The sequence below is a fragment of the Lynx rufus genome, unplaced genomic scaffold (assembly GCF_022079265.1).
Source record: "Lynx rufus isolate CCGP_SWC_20201006 ecotype Redwood Valley unplaced genomic scaffold, mLynRuf1.p SCAF_9, whole genome shotgun sequence".
Lineage (NCBI taxonomy): Eukaryota > Metazoa > Chordata > Mammalia > Carnivora > Felidae > Lynx > Lynx rufus.
The window spans coordinates 26,741,356-26,758,401 of NW_025814897.1; the positions used below are offsets into that span (position 1 = coordinate 26,741,356).

Below are 17,046 nucleotides of genomic sequence, written 5' to 3' on the forward strand. Positions count from 1 at the left end.
TGTGCAAACTGTACCTCAGAATCATCTGTTAAGACAAAAACCTTTTCTTTACAGAAGTTTCCTAGCTGATAAGTGAGTGAAGAATGATAGAATCAGAATATGACAACTTTATGATTCCTAATGAAATAGTGGAACCAAGGAAAAAGACAGACAACCAAACATTATGTGCCTCCTGATGAAAGTACACACCACCAGCCATAAATATATTATGGGACAAAACTGAACCTGAATTTGATTGAGCCTCCAGTCAACAGGAAATAAAAGGGACAGAAGAAAGCATCTTAAATGATAATTTAGGAATGCCAACAGCAAAATCCAGAGTGTGAGAAATTCTACCAAACAAATGACTCAGTTTCTTCAACACAGAAGTTGCAACTTAAAAGAGAGAGAACACAAACATTAAAAAAACAAAAAACAAAACTCAAGGGCTGGCTGGCTCAGTCAGTGGAACAGGTGACTCTTGATCTAGGGGTTGTAGGTTTGAGCCCCACATTGGGTATAAAGAATACTTAAAAATTAAAATCTTAAAAAAGACTCAAAAGAAATAACAAATTGCAATGCTTGAGACTTATTTGGTACCCAATTTGAACAAACAAATTATTAAAAGAAAAATTACGAGACAGTAACAGAAACATGAACACTGGGTATTTGATGGTTATTAAAGAATTGCTGTCATTTATTTCTAGCTTTGAGAACAGTACTGGAGTTGTGTTTTAGAAAATATTTATGGGGGCGCCTGGGTGGCTCAGTCGGTTGAGCGTCCTACTTCAGCTCAGGTCACGATCTCGTGGTTCACGAGTTCGAGCCCCACGTCGGGCTCTGGGCTGACAGCTCAGAGCCTGGAGCCTGCTTCGGATTCTGTGTCTCCATGTATCTCTGCCCCTCCCCTGCTCATGCTCTCTCTCTCTCTCTCTCTCTGTCAAAAATAAATAAAACATTAAAAAAATTTTTTTTAAAAAAGAAAATATTTATGGATGAAATAATATGGATTATTATATAGTTGGAGGTCTAGGAAAGAATGATGGGGGGTACAGAGGAGACAAGATTGACTCTGAGTTGATAACTGAAGTTGGATAATGGCTACAAAAGCATTCATTATGCTATTTTATTTTTGCATATTTTAAATGTTTTCCCTAATAAAAAAAAAAAAAAAACTTCAATTCCAAGGGTATCTGGCTGGCTTAGTCAATAGAATGTGTGACTCTTAATCTCAGGGTCATGAGTTCAAGCCCCACAATGGGTATGGAACCTACTTAAAATTTTTTTTTTAATTAAAAAAAAATTGTTTTTAATTTAAAAAAAAAACCCTTAAATTCCACAATCTTTTCTTCAGGTTGGAATACTAGCTCATACTATTATTACCATGGCAATCTTCATGATTCCACATTTCTTTAACAGGAATTGAACTTAGTGTAAATATCAGTGTACTCACCAGCATTCTGGTATTTCATGAGTAGGAATCTTTCCCTGACTAGAAACAAGACTAAACCCTCATTGTGACCACCAATATTTAAGAGAGTAGATTGTAAATACAACTAAAAGGTAGAGTTTGAGCCTGATTCCATACCAAATGTATATAACATGGCCAAAGATCAATGACAATGGAGACGGACTCAAAGAAGGAAATCAATAGTAGAAGAATGATCAGCACCGGTCTCCCTTTCTTCTCCACTTCTGCTGCTCATAGTCCCTGCTCCTGAGGTTGAACTGTTCCTCTATTCCAGATCTTTGACCATAAAGATCTCACACTTTCCAGCTCATATCCAAGACTACTGTCCCCACCAAATCTGTTACCTTGAGCAGTCAGTCTTTTACTGCTTCTGTAACACTAATTGCAGAGCTGTGAAAGCAACTATTCATATCTCTTTCTCTCTACTAGATAATGATTTCTTTGAGCCAAAGACCATCTTATAAGGAGAGGCCACCCACAGTGGGGTGGTTTGGAGTATAAACTCTGAAGCCAGACTGCCTGGGTTCCAATCCTCTAAATATTTGAGAAACTAGGTACTATGTTCCTTGGGCAAATCACTCTGTGTCTGAATTTCCCTATTTGTAAAGCACAAATAACAACTGTACTTATAGGGGTTCCTAAGTGGCTCAGTTGTAAGTGTCCAACTCTCGATTTCAGCTCAGGTCATGATCTCACGGATCATATGTTGGAGCCCTTCATCAGGCTCTGTGCTGACAGTGCAGAGCCTCCTTGGGATTCTTTCTCTCTCTCTCTCTCTCTCTCTCTGCCCCTCCCCTGCTACCTCTCTCTCTCTCAAAATAAATAAATAAATTGTGGAAAAATAATTATACTTACAGGTTGTTGTGAATCCTGAATGCAATATACATATGGTTTAGAATCATTCCAGGCACACAGAACTTAATAGAAATTGACTGACATTATTATTGTGTGGTGTTACTGATACGAATGTCAATATAAATTTTTTGTATACCCAGGATCTAGCACATCCTTTGATATGAAGGCAATCAACATATCCTACAACCACCTATTCTGCTCTTTAGTCTACCTGTCTCCAGTTACTTCCTCTGGCAGTGTTCCTCATGTCTCTGAAATGGGTGGCTCTCTGAGATCAGAATGCTGCTTTGAACTTGGTCATGAAACTCATTCAAGTACATGCACTACAGACTGCAGAAAATGGCTAGTGATAATTTCATCCAGAACATCTATTTCTTTTTTTTTTTTTTTTAATTTTTTTTTTCAACGTTTATTTATTTTTGGGACAGAGAGAGACAGAGCATGAACGGGGCAGGGGCAGAGAGAGAGGGAGACACAGAATCGGAAACAGGCTCCAGGCTCTGAGCAGTCAGCACAGAGCCCGACGCGGGGCTCGAACCCACGGACCGCGAGATCGTGACCTGGCTGAAGTCGGACGCCTAACCGACTGCGCCACCCAGGCGCCCCAAGAACATCTATTTCTAAAGCTGATGAAACTATGACCCATGGCTGTAGATTTCCCCACCCATGAGCTACTCAGCATTATCCCCATTTCTTACAGTAGCCACGGAAAGAATTCCAAGCGTTGGGTAGGTAGGTGTGTTGTACAGAGGAGCCCTGCTGCTGCTGCTGGAGAGCCTGGCCAGGTGTGGAGGAACTGCCTTGTATATGGGAGGGACTGAGCCCTTGCTGGGACTGCTGGGAGGCAGGGCTCAAGGGCTGCCCAGATACCTAGAAAGACAAAGCAGGAGTAGAAAACAATGAACTTCCAGTATAGTTAAGACTCACAAATAACGGAAGAAAATAAATCTGGCTAACATGAATTATAACACTGAAAGTATCACTGCTAAAATAATAGTATTTTCAATAAGATCAGGATTAATGAAAAGCAATCATAACGATGCAGTCCTAATTAGCTTGCAAGGAATTATCTACAAGAATATCCCCAAAATTAATTTCACCAAGCTTACCAGAACGATAAGTGAATGAAAGTATAATTATCTCCATTACATAAGATGTAAAAAATTGAGAAGCTAAAGGACTTGCCTATATCACAAAGCGAATCTGTAGTAGAACTCAGAAATTATCATTTCCAGTGAGAACACTGGGAAATCCCACCCAGTTAGTGGAGATGAACACAGGTACACAGGCAGACATCCAGTGGAGAGGCTTACTCCTGTCCACAGGATAAAGTCCAAGCTCCATCGTTTGTGTTTAAGCCAGCTCCAAACTGCCTTTCTGTTTTCTCAAGCATCATTTCCTGTTACTAACCTAAACAGTTTTCCTTAAATGCACCAGTTGCCCACTCTGTGTCTTTACTCACAATGAGAGCACATTCAGATCTCAATGCCTCCCCCAACTACCATGTCAAAATCCTACCCCTCCTTCAAGACCTAATTCAAACACCACTTGCACATAAATACACTTGATTCCCTGCTAAACATAATCTTTCCCTCTTCTGAACCTTTATAACTTATCCATATATCCACATCGTCCTTAGACCCTGGCAAGACCCATCCTTAGACCACAGACCTGGAATATGTATCCCCTTATAGGTGACATGTTGGGAACCAGAGTCCCCCATTCCCTGTGGAAACAGCCCTGTACCCACTTCCAGGGCTGCACAAGTGTCTTCCCTGGGTTTGTCATCCTGCAAGGGTCCTATCTTTTGGATACAGGCTCTGTTAATGGTATTTGGGCACGTGGAACCAAGGGGGTGGCCACTGGATCCCCATTTGCAAGAATGTGGAAGAAGCTGAGACGTGTGGGTCAGAGTATCTATGTGGGTACACAGAAGGCCCTGTGAGGTGCAGGCTGGAGGCTGCATGAGAAGAAAGGGAGAGCTGTCTTGGGGAAGGCTGTCCCTGTGCCACCATATTCTTGAAAAGGAACTCACAGGAGTCCCTCCAGCCTCTTTGAGAAACTTAGTGGTGTGATGCTAGGGGTGGGGGGGGGGAGGGAGGTTGGGCCCTTTGTGGACAGAGGCAGCCTATCTGGGACTGGGAGAAGTAAGTAACAGAAACCTCGCGGTGGCTGGACCTCACACTAGAGGGAGGGGAAAGGCCGTCAGATGGCAAGAGGCACAGCCTCCCACCGCCAACGGCCCTCAGTAAACAGGAAGGCAGAGAAAATAGGTGTTTATCCTATGGATTTCTGCAGCAATTCAAAGGGCACAGAGCCAGCAAAGGAGGGAAGAAATCCTTTCTCTCACTTCTTCCCACCCCAGCCAGGCAACTGCCAGTGCCACCCACGCATTTGGCAGAAAGGCAAGCAATTTAGAATTGGCTCTATCCATGTGATTTAGGATCAATTATTACTTTACACATACTTTTCAATTTTGTTATTATGAAAGTATATGTGTATATCAAGTTGGAAAACAGAACATTTTTTAAGTTTTTATTTAAATTCCAGTTAGTTAACATAGCATGTAATCTTACTTTCAGATGGACAATACAGTGATTCAACACATCCATACAACACCTGGTACTCATCACAAGTGCCCTCCTTAGTCCCCATCCCTTATTTCACCCATCTCCTCACCCACCTTCCCTCTGTCACCATCACATTGTTCTCTATAATTAAGAGTCTGTTTCTTGGTTTGCCTCTGTCTCTTTTTTTTCCCCTTTGCTTGTTTTGTTTCTTCAGTTCTACATATGAGTGAAATCATAAGCTATCTGTCTTTCTCCGACTGACTTATTTCACTCAGCATAATACTCTGTAGCTCCATCCATGTCGTTGCAAAGAACGTATTTTATTTAACGGTCTGTCAGCGTGATTTAAAACTTTTAATTACCTAGGCACATGGCATGCGGAACCAGGGGATATCAGAGGTGGGACTACATGTATCCTTTCTGGTTCAGATACCTTCACTTCATATCCTGTTTCTTTCTTTTTTTCTCTTAAGTTTATCTTTGCTTATTTTGAGAGAGAAATAGACAGGAAGCAGGGAAGGAGCAGAGGCAGAAGGAGACAGAATTCCAAGTAGGCTCTGTACTGTCAGCACAGAGCCCAATGTGGGGCTTGAACTCATGAACCGTGAGATCATGACCTGAGCCAAAATCAAGAGTCAGATGCTTAACCTACTGAGCTACTCAGGTGCCCCACCTCCAGTTTTATTTTATTTTTTAATTTTATTTATTTTATTTTTTTAATGTTTATTTTTGAGAGAGAGAGAGAGACAGAGAGACAGAGACAGAGCATGAGCAGTGGAGGAGCAGAGAGAGAGGGACACATAGAATCTGAAGCAGGCTCCAGGCTCTGAGCTGTCAGCACAGAGGCCGACGTGGGGCTCAAACTCACAAACCACAAGATCATGACGTGAGCCGAAGTCAGACCCTTAACCAACTGAGCCACCCAGGTGCCCCCCCCCACCTCCAGTTTTAATATTGGCATTGTGGACACACTTGCTTTCAGTGATTAGCTTCCCCTGACCAAAAGGAGCCCTGTGATTTTACATCCTAGAGACTTTGCTTCCTATTCTAAAGGACTGTCTGATAGTATCCAATTGCTAAGGTGTTTCTTGAATTTTGGTGAGGAAGGTGACTTTGTGGAGTCTTATTGTGTCTGAATGACAGAGTCTATTATTGAAAAAGCAGAGCTACATCCATTCAAAAAATATTTATTAACACCTTACTCTTCGCATGAAACTTTCCTAGGCTGTGTTACCCCCCGGGTGAACAGTCGGAGAGCGTACCTGGGATGACGATGAAGCAGGGGCAGTGGGCTCTGTGACTTGGATGTGCTGCACCTGGATGGCATGCTGGGCATAGGTCTGAGGATCGTGGAGCTGGCCGACGTCCACGGTGGACTGCTGAGACTGGTGAGGGGACGTGGCCTGGAGGGAGAACCAGATGCATATTGATGGAGAGTAAGGGAGATCCTTCCAGAGAAGATACTCAGCTAGGACAATGTCCCAGCAGAAGAGCAGATGGAACTCGACAGCCTAAGCCTCACTCCCAGAGAGCCCATAACTGAGCCAAGCTGGTAAATGTTAGAAAAGAAGACAGTTGGGTTTTTTTTAAATGTTTATTTATTTATTTTTGAGACACAGAGGTGAGTGGGGGAGGGGCAGAGAGAGAGAGAGAGAGAGAGAGAGAGAGAAGGAGTAAGAGAGAATCTCAAGCAGGCTCCACACTGTCAGCACAGAGCCTGATGCGGGGCTCAAACTCACAAACCGTGAGATCATGACTTGAGCCAAAATCAAGAGTCAGACCCTCAACTGACTGAGCTACCTAAGTGGTCCAGAAAAGAAAACAGTTTTAAAAATTATGCTTATGTGGGGTGCCTGGGTAGCTCAGTCGGTTGAGAGTCCAACTCTTGATTTCAGCTCAGGTCATGATCCCAGGGTCATGGATCAGGCCCCGCATTGGGCTCTGTGCTGAGAGTGGAGCCTGCCTGTGACTCTCTGTCCCTCCTCTGCTCACGCACATGCACTCTCTAAATAAATAAATTAATAAATATTATGCTTATAAAACATAAGCCACTAACACTAACTCTAGAAAAGAAGGAGATAGAAGGAATACAGCTCCTTATAAAAAGCTGGAATGAGAAGCTCTCAGGAATCAAGTCTTTTTCCATTAAGCTTCAATTAAATTTAATGACCTACCCTTGATCAGTTAAAAGAGATCAAACAAGAGAGTTTGCTTTTAGCTTTTGTCACTATTGACCCACTATAATAGTGTTTCCTAACCTTTTATGTATCCCAGACATCTCTGAAAACCTGGCAAAAGTACAGTCCCCTTTTCTAGAATAATGTACATATACATCATACTCTACAGGCAACTTCAGGGATTCAAAGGTTCCTCCAAAGGCTGAAGTTAAGAACCTTCCCAAAGGGAAAAAAAAGGTAAAGAACAGTCAATGACAGTAGCAACTCCCCATTTCCCACTCTGGTATTAATTCTAAACTTTCAGAGACCAAATGATTTCAAAGCAACAAGTTTGTTCATTTGTGCCTTGAGTACACTTCCTCAGCATACTTAAGTAAAACAATAGTTTAGGGAGGATTCCTTCTTCTAGCTCCCTAATTAGTGAGAATGAGCTACTAATCATCTGATAGAAGGAACACAGTTATACCTCTGTAGTAATAAGATATTGACTGACACTCAAAACTCACAATTACTCTTCACAACCTCCCACTCATGTTAGTTGTTCGATGCCCACATAGGGACTTATCAAGCTGGTTCCTCACCACATAGTCAACTTTGGTGCTCAAGGGTCCGGAAGAGGCTCCGAAAGAGTTCATATGGTACTGTCCTGCAATGGCACGGGATTACAGTGTACACTCGAGCCTAAAATCTCTACACTGCTATTGAGAGGAATCTCTTACACTGCTGAGTCCAGAGCCCTCTATAGCCGGCGGGGGGGGATGGGGAGGGGTTTACGAATGCCTTAGACTCAGAACTTAGGTGCACAAGCACATTCCATCGGGTCCAGCCCCAGCTCTGAGAGTTGGGTGCTTGTGATGGCCCGCCTGCCATATTGGCTAGTGGCAACATGGCAGGCACGAAGGTAAAGAGAAGTAAGTGTGATACGGTACCGGAGCTACTTGCACCACCTGCAGCTGTATATGCTGTGGTTGCTGAAGACCAGATGTAGACTGTGACACAGGAATATACTGAATTCTCTGGTAGTCCCCTTGCGGCGTCCGGTAATCTGTTGTTAACGTCTGGGACAGCTCTGTCATGGCTTGGGTCAGGAGGTCTGTTGTCTAGAAAAGTCACCAAAAAACACATTAGCTGGTAACACTCCTGCTTGTACAAACTAGCCCTGAGCTCAGATAGGAAAAAATCCAAAGGTGAGAAGATGCTAGAAGATTACCTATATATCTGTATCTATCTCTCTGTGTCAGGCCCAATGGAGTTACCCTCTCGCCACAGGGGAGCAGCACTGAATATTTCTTGCTACCCCTTGTACAGAGAGCTTTGGAAAGCGTCGACTAGGAGACCAACCAACCATAAGCATAATGCCCTGTGCAGAAAATTGGAGGAAAATGGGCTACATTTGCAGCCAATTAAATAGCAAGATAGACACAAGCTGTGGAAATGGAAGCTGTGATAGGCACTGAAGGAGGTGAGGTGCCCTCCTCAGTCACACACTTACCACCACGGTCTCTCCAGTGGCACTGTCTGTGGTTAACACAGCTGGGGTAGCACTGATCACGGCTGTTGTCAGTGGTGTATGTAAGGTGTTAGGGAGCTGGGCATACTCTGGATGCTTCTTTCGAATGTGTTGTACCATCTTGGTCTGAAAAATTACGGCAAAACCAAGAATAATTACTAGAATTTGTTGTTTTCCACCCTTCTCAAATGTAAACCCTCCAAAGATTCCTAAGGTCTTTAATGCCTTAAAAAAACAACAACAAAAAAAAAATAGAGTGATGCTGACGCCACGCCTGTTCCTCCCAAAGCAGTACAACAGTATGAAAGAGAGAAAGGAAGAGGCTGAAAAGAAATTGAAGATTCATGTGACCCCCCCACAATGTCAAGCAAGGTCAGAATACCTCATAGCATCCCCTAATCCACCAATACGTACAGCAATCAATCACAACCTCCCCCCAACCAAGAATGACCCCTTTTCAAGATCTATCACATAAGTTCCTATGTAGTGTTTCTGTAAGCCTGAGCTCATAAACTATGATCATAGAATATTCAAATATGAGACCCTCTGCAGACCAAGGGAAGAGGAAACCAATCGAGTGCTCGGCCTATATATGAGATGCATTAACTGGGGAAATTCCACTATTCTGTTCTCATTTGGACTTGCGGTCCCTATTCTCAGGAAGCAGCTCCTTAGCCATCTGACCTAGGAAAACAACTCCGTTAGTGCCCCATCAATTCAGAGCAAGTGAATCACCACCTTCTCTTAAGAGATTCCTTGAATAATGACCTTGATTCAGATGCAGTCAAAGCCTTTCCCCATACCTTGCTGCTGTACTGTTTGGAGCAGTGAGGGCAGCAGACGGGAGGGGTGGCGATCGTGCCAGTGAGTTGGGTGTGGGTGCTCAGCATGGGGTCTGGTTCTCCAGGGCCAGCTGGACGGAGCTTGCGAATGCTTGGTGGGAGCTCAGCCCCTGGATGGTTCTTCAGAATATGGGCTTTTCGCTTGCTGGCACTTTTATAAACCTGCAAATTCAAATGCTCCACCATGAAAGCGGTATGCGGTTCCACTTTCTTACTTAAAGCAAACTAACGGTTCCACTGTTAGGTATGAGAAATGAGAAAAAGCATTCATGTAGCCCAAAATAAAATATATTAGCAGATATATTAAAGGATAATAAGGATATAACCTAAATAAATAAAATAAGAACATAATATAGATATGCTAAGTATCTTCTTGGAATTTATATATCTAAGATAGTAATAATAAAAATACGCTTTACCCTAAAGTTTAAGAGGTGGTTACATAATCACAGAAAAAGGATTGTTTCAAAGGCCCATTCATCCCATTTTGCCTTTCTGCAAAAGCTCCCATATGTTTACTAGTACTAGATGCCAAAGAATCCTCCAAAATGGCAAGTCTAATAGCGACTAGTACCTGAAATGATGAATCTACACTTTAGAAAGCTTCCCAGTTTTAAGCTGACACAACTACATTGTTGTATAAGGGAACAATATTGCAATGGAACCATACGTGTATATTCTGTCTTTCTGTAACTGCACAAAAGTAAGAATGAAATAGTACAAAGAGTCTTCCATTGCAAAACTTCTCTACATCCTACTCAATCTTCTAGAAATCCAAAACCTGTATATTTTACAAGGAGGATGATGAACACCTTCACTTTGGAGCTTAGGAATTTGAAATGAATTCATATACTAAGCTCCTGGTAAGCCTCTACATTTACAACAAAAATCACAGAATGAAGGAAAAGTGTTAAACACAAAGTCAACTAATGCTTCAGAAAAAAAAAAAATTGGCTTAAAATGAGGCTGCGCTTCTAGCCCTTTCTCATCTGAATGGAAAACTACCGAGAGACAGGGAACCATCTGTTAAGAGTAACTGCAAGATCCGAGTATGTATTTATACATGCAGACACATGGGCTCTGCACAGGGCTCCCAGAGAGACACGTTGCCTTTTACCTTATCACAATACTGACAAAAGTAATCGCGGTTGGGTTTTATGATGGGCAGAGTTAACTCTGGCACCTCTTCTATCTTCATGTCTGGGTGCCTCTTTGATAAGTGATTTACCTAAAGAGGGGAAGAAGCAAATGAGAAAAAGAGAGCCCATTACAGACAGACACTAACCAAACGCCCCTGGTCTAGACTGCTGGAAGTTGGCATTCTCTGAAGCAGTGCCCCAAAACAATAGGGCATGTGGCCAGAACCAGCACTGCCAGGCCCATCTGACACCAAGCCTTAACAGTCACCGTTGACGGGAGCTAACAGTAATTCAGCAAATTACTGAAGGGGAATTGGGTCACTGCAGATTCCATTAACACTCTGACTGGAAGACCTGCTGATGGAAAATTGAAAATTACACTGGCACGAATTTCGTTGTTGAATTCTCCAGATGCAAACCTGTCTTTCATTGTTTAGTGCCCTAGCCTTACTGAGGACACTGAATGAGATGCAAACTCAGGTTCTAAGTTGTAAATAATGCCCTATGCCTTTAGCTGCCAGCAGAAATATATTCTGCCAAAACCGTAATGAGGTCCAAATGAATTGAGGGCAGTGAACTGGCTACCCTAATGTGTCTGCTAACCTGGGTCATACCCAGCTTTGAGGGGCAGTTTCCTTTTAGTATCGTATCACATCTGGAAAAGGGAGCAGTTGGAGACAAGGAAAGACCTCACCAGAAAATATGTTCAGGAACACAAAAGAGAAGAGGGAAATAAAGTATAAGAGCAGAGATTGAGAAGGGTGAAGGCAAAGAAAACTAGTAATGAAAAGCGACAGAAAAAGACCTCTCCCAAGAGGTCACCAGAAATGAGCTGCGGCAAAGGAGGGCAGGGGGGGCCTGGAAAGGAGAGAACCCCGTTGGGCATTACGCACTTCCAACTTCTCCCCTAACCACGGACAGAACCTACTGACCAATCTCGTACAGGATACTGCACAGAAGTCAGCCCCATAAACAGAAATAGGTAGGTGTGGAAGCCGTTTGGCACTGACCAGCATGCCCCGTCTCCGGAAGCCCATCATACACAGGCGGCACTTGAACGTGAAGCTGTCGTAGTCCGTGGACGTGATACGAGGCTTGAACGTCTTGGAGCGGCTGATGCGGTCGGCTTTCTTGGCCTCTCTCTCAGGATTATGCATCCTCTGCATATGTTCCCGTAGTTTGTCTTTTCGCTATTTAGAGGGAAGTTTTGAAAAGGCAAGGGAGTGGGGAGCAGGGGTAGAAAAGCTTTCAATGAAAGGATTAAAAAAAGCAATACAAGTTCCTAGTAAGCACAACCTGCCATGATGCACCTGAGTTGCTAGGGTGCTGGAGGGTACAAGGACATGAAAAATGACCGGGGATTACTCTGTCCACTAGCAAGTAAGTGTGTCCCACTGAGCCTTGGTCTCTGAGAAGAAGGACTTCACGTGTATGTGGAAGAGATCAAAGGATAATGGAGTAGGTTTGGTATTACGAACCACAAGGTAAATTGATAATGGATGATAAGTAATACTAGATCTACAAAGCCACATGAATGCTCAATTCCCACACATTTTAGCAAATGTTATGATATTCTTCTAAATCCCACATAAATTTAAGAATTTCTCATTTTGTGGATTTAGAGGTTCAAGTAAACAATTCCATGGCCCACTGTGAATGGAGCATAACAGTCTAGGTCACAGATCTTAGTTTGATGACCTCATCTAGTGATACATGTTGATATGAGTCCGTAGAGAGAAAATCAGGCAGAGCCCATCCCGAGTAAAAACGAATTCAAACAAATGCCACCTCCCTTATCCAGCATGGCTCTCTTCTCTCACACATATGATTAAACTGTTGCTGGTCTTACAAAGTTGTTTTTTTTTTTTAATGTTTATTTATTTTTGAGAGACAGACAGAGACAGAGTGCAAGCAGGGGCAGGGCAGAGAGGGAGACACAGAATCTGTGTCTCCCTCCAGGCTCCGAGCTGTCAGCACAGAGCCCGACATGGAGCTCAAACCCACGAACCACAAGATCATGACCTGAGTCAAGGCTGGACATCCAACCGACTGAGCCACCCAGGCGCCCTGGTCTTATAAAGATTTTGATCCTGCTCACCATAACAGTCCTCCCCACGTTTCCGTATAGGGACTTTTATTTAACCACTGCATTTTTCAGTGCATTTAACAAGTATTTCTTGAGTGCCCACCACGTATCAGGAACCACGCTGAATTCAGATTTCCAAAGCTCGGCACCCCTCACCTACCTCTCCCTTCTGCACGACACCCAGCTGCTCTTTCCTCCTACTGCCACCCATCTAATTCCTGGAAAGCCCAGGAGAGAATTTGAGAGTCTCCTTATTTGCAGTAAAGTCTGGATTACAAACCCTGCCCTAAATAACAGTATTTATCTTTAGTCTCTTTAGATACAGTGATCAAAGTCACCGCCTCAGACTTCTGTTACGTTTCTATATTCACCAATTTCCCCCACCTATTCCCTTTAAACAAGCCAATTTATTTTTACTGAATCACTGCCTAAATCCAAAAGCCTACTACTAGTACTTCTCTGTGCTCTGCATGCAGAGACAGACATGTTTGCTGAAGGACAAATCTCAGCAAGGCTTTTCCGTCCTAACAGCCCTAACACCAATCCATTACGCCCCTACTCTCTCCTCCTGCCTAAATCTTGCTGCCGAATCACCAACTTTCCCAAACACCTAGCCTCCCAAGCTACAAATCCCAAGCCCTCGTTGTCTAACCATCAGCCTTTCATTCAGACACAAAGTCCTACCAATTCTCCCTCAGACGTTTGTTTTGAATAGGGGCCCTCTTCTCCGTGCCCTCTGCCTGTGCCTTAGTTCAGCCCAGCTTTAAAATGCCTCTGGGGTGTCTTTATCCCTCTCTCCCTCCCTCCTCCTCCTGTCCCTTTCTCTAGCAGGCTAACTCTTCCCCACCCTTTCATGAATTCAAGGGTCACCTTATTTATGAAGTCTCTCCTACACCTGGAGTCAGAGTTCATCCTCATGGCATTTTATTCTTTTCTTTATTACAGTAGCAGTAATAATGTTTTTAAGTGCTATTTATTTAAGTAATCTCTATATCTGACACGGGGCTCGAATCAAGACTCTGAGATCAAGAGTCACACGCTCCTCAGACTAAGCCATCCAGGTGTCCCTCTAATCTTCTCTTTAAACTGAGAGTTCCTGAGGCGTCTGGGTGGCTCAGTCAGTTAAGTGTCCGACTTTAAGCTCAGGACATGATCTCATGGTTCATGGGTTCAAGCCCCTGCATCAAGCCCTCTGCTGTCAGCGCAGAGCGCGCTTTGGATCCTCTGTCCCCCTCTCTCTGCCCCTCCCCCACCTGCACCTTCTCAAAATCAAATAACCATTAAAAAAAATTTTATAAGAAAAGAAAAAAACCGGGGCACCTGGGTGGCTCAGTTTGTTAAGCGACCGACTTCAGCTCAGGTCATGATCTCGCAGCTTGTGAGTTCAAGCCCCACATTGGGCTCTGTGCTGACAGCTCAGAGCCTGGAGCCTGCTTCAGATTCTGTGTCTCCCCCTCTCTCTGCCCCTCCCCTGCTCATGCTCTGTATCTCTCTCTCTCAATAATAAATAAACATTAAAAAAAATTAAAAGAAAGAAAGAAAAAAAAAAAACCCTGAGAGCTCCTAAAAGCCAGAAGGTCCTGCCTTGTCTTTACACGTGCTGCCCTCATGGAGCGTGTAGTAGGACAATTACAACTCAGTATAAGTGCTATGACAAGGTTATAAGTAAAGGGTCCTAGGGGAACACACAGGAGAAGCAGAAGCACTTCAGCCAGTGGAGGGGAGGGCAGCAAGAAACGCCTCTACGAAGTGCCATCAGCTGGGTGGAATGATGAGAGAGTTGGAAAGTATATTTCAAGCAGGGGTGGGGTGTAAAGGAGAGCAGATGCAAAGCCCCCAGGAGAGGCAGCATGCCACACTTAAGCAAAGCACACAGTTCAGTAGAACAGAGTACAAAGTGGAAGGGGGAAATGCAGAGGTAACTGGGAGCCGGATTCTGTTTTTAACCAGAGGGTAGGGGTGCTTGGGTGGCTCAGTCAGTTAAGTGGACAACTTTTTGATTTCGGCTCAGGTCATGATCTCACAGTTCATGGAATCGATCCCTGCAACAGGCTCTGCTTGGGATTCTCTCTCCTCCTCTCTGTCTGCCCCCCACCCTGCTGCTTGCACACGAGCACACACACACACACACACACACACTCTCTCTCTCTCTCTCTCTCTCTCTCCCCCTCAAAACAAATAAACATGTAAAAAAAAAAACCACTAGAGTTTATTATTTTTTTATTGTAATTCATGGCGGGGGGAGGGGCAGAGAGAGTGGGAGACAGAGGATCTGAAGCAGGCTCCGTGCTGACAGCAGAGAACCCAACGCAGGGCTGGAAATCACAAACTGTGAGACCATCACCTGAGCTGAAGCCGGACATTCAACCAACTAAGCCACCCAGGCGCCCGAAAAAAACACTAGAGTTTAGATGACACACAAAAGGTTACATTAGTTTCAAGTGTACAATTTAGTGATTTGACAACTCTGTATATTCTGTTATGGGAGCCAAATCTTGTGGTGACTTTTTTAAATTAAGTAAACTTTATACCCAACATGGGGCTTGAACACATAACCCTGAGATCAAGAGTTGCATACCCCACTGACTGAACCATCCAGGTGCCTTGTGGTCACATTTAAGTGATAAGCACTTAGGAATCTATCTAGGTGGCTATTAAAATTAAAGGGTTTTGGGGCACCCAGGTGGCTCAGTTGGTTAAGTGTCAAACTCTTGATTTTGGCTCAGGTCATGATCTCATGGTTTGTGGAATGAAGCCCCGTGTCAGGCTCTGTGCTGACAGCATGGAGCCTGCTTGGGATTCTCTCTCTCTCTCACTCTCTCTCTGCTCCTTGCCCACTCGGGCATACTCTCAATTTCTCTCTCCCAAAATAAATAAATAAACTTTAAGAACATTAATTAAAATTAAAGGGTTTTTCTGAAGGGACATGGCATCAGATTTGTGCTCTAGAAAAATAACTCACTATAGTCTGAAAAATGGGTTGTAGGTACATTGTGCTTTTATAATGTGTCAATCTGACTAAAGGGAACTAACTACATTTACACGGATCCCCTTCCCCGTGTGGTTCCCAGTTAGTCTTAGCTAAGAAAGAGGCTCGCACCAGACTGCAAGGTGGAAATGAAGCAGCGGCCATGAGGCTGTGGGTCAGATGCAGGACAGCCTCACTCACCCTTGTTGTCTCCCACTAGGCCACCAGCCCTCTTCCTGGGAGCAGGTGCTGCTGGCCAGTCCGCGTTCACTAACACAGGCAGCACCAGCCTCCCACGGACAGCACCAGCTCTCTTTCCTGAGCCTGGTGCAGGTGCCTGGGTTCCCAGACTCCCAGGTAAATTCCCATTATCTACCCAGACCAGGGTTTCAGAAGGGTGCCTTAGTGACTCTTCTCTGATCCTCCAACTTTTCCTGCCAGACTCTTACTTCTCTTCTTCTATAATGAAGTTCTTATTCCCATAAGAAAATCCTTTACCACACAACTCTAGTGGGTTTGCTTCTCTGATTGAACCCTGTATAACACACTGGGTGAAGGTAAAGGAGAACATGAAAGCAGCAAGGTGTTTTACCTGCATGGTGTGAAAATAACATCTGGCACAAAAGAGATTATGAAAAAATATGGAATGGATAGGATGGATGGATGGCCAACCGGTTAACATCATAAGACAGGGATCCTTCCTTTTACATATACTGTTGGTGTTGTTTTTTGATTCAGAAACAACAACAAAAAATACTAGGCCCATTTACACCTTTCACATTAGTTCTAAACCATGCTACTGTATACTGAAAGCTATCAGGATTATATTCCACAATATATCAACTTAAACTCTGAAAATTACTCCCTATTTCTCTTTAATGTCTACACATTCTATGTAATACAACTTTTTCAAATTAGTTTTTCCTTCCTGCATCCACTTCTGATTCTTTTCATTTCTATGACAGCATGACATACAACCACATTACTGGAGTTTCTCTATTGAATGCAAACCATCTGATTTCCCAACGAAGAATACTTTATTATTTCCACATTTACTTGTTTAATTCTTATCTGATTCTCCTGTAGGTTTTTCCTTTGCTTCTTCTAAATTCCAGGCAGGTAACTGATACTTATTATGTCTCATTTTATTTTTTAAAAAATTTTTAATGTGGGGCGCCTGGGTGGCGCAGTCGGTTAAGCGTCCGACTTCAGCCAGGTCACGATCTCGCGGTCCGTGAGTTCGAGCCCCGCATCGGGCTCTGGGCTGATGGCTCAGAGCCTGGAGCCTGTTTCCGATTCTGTGTCTCCCTCTCTCTCTGCCCCTCCCCCGTTCACGCTCTGTCTCTCTCTGTCCCAAAAATAAATAAACGTTGAAAAAAAAATTTTTAATGTTTATTTATTTGAGAGCAAGTGAGCAAATGGGGGAGGGGCAGAGGGAAAGGGAGAGGG

General features: G+C 43.7%; 1 protein-coding gene across 1 annotated transcript in view; it reads right to left on the reverse strand.

Annotated features, from left to right (window-relative positions):
* PRDM10 (PR/SET domain 10) overlaps positions 1-17,046 on the reverse strand; it is a 103,886-nt gene that overhangs the window by 6,857 nt on the left and 79,983 nt on the right. Inside the window, exons 14-20 of the mRNA XM_047070336.1 lie at positions 11,554-11,733; positions 10,522-10,632; positions 9,366-9,566; positions 8,545-8,688; positions 7,982-8,152; positions 6,138-6,278; positions 3,004-3,175 (exon numbers count right to left, since the gene is read on the reverse strand). Of these exons, the coding sequence (XP_046926292.1) occupies positions 3,004-3,175; positions 6,138-6,278; positions 7,982-8,152; positions 8,545-8,688; positions 9,366-9,566; positions 10,522-10,632; positions 11,554-11,733 (1,120 nt within the window). The remainder of the gene's footprint in view (positions 1-3,003; positions 3,176-6,137; positions 6,279-7,981; positions 8,153-8,544; positions 8,689-9,365; positions 9,567-10,521; positions 10,633-11,553; positions 11,734-17,046) is intronic.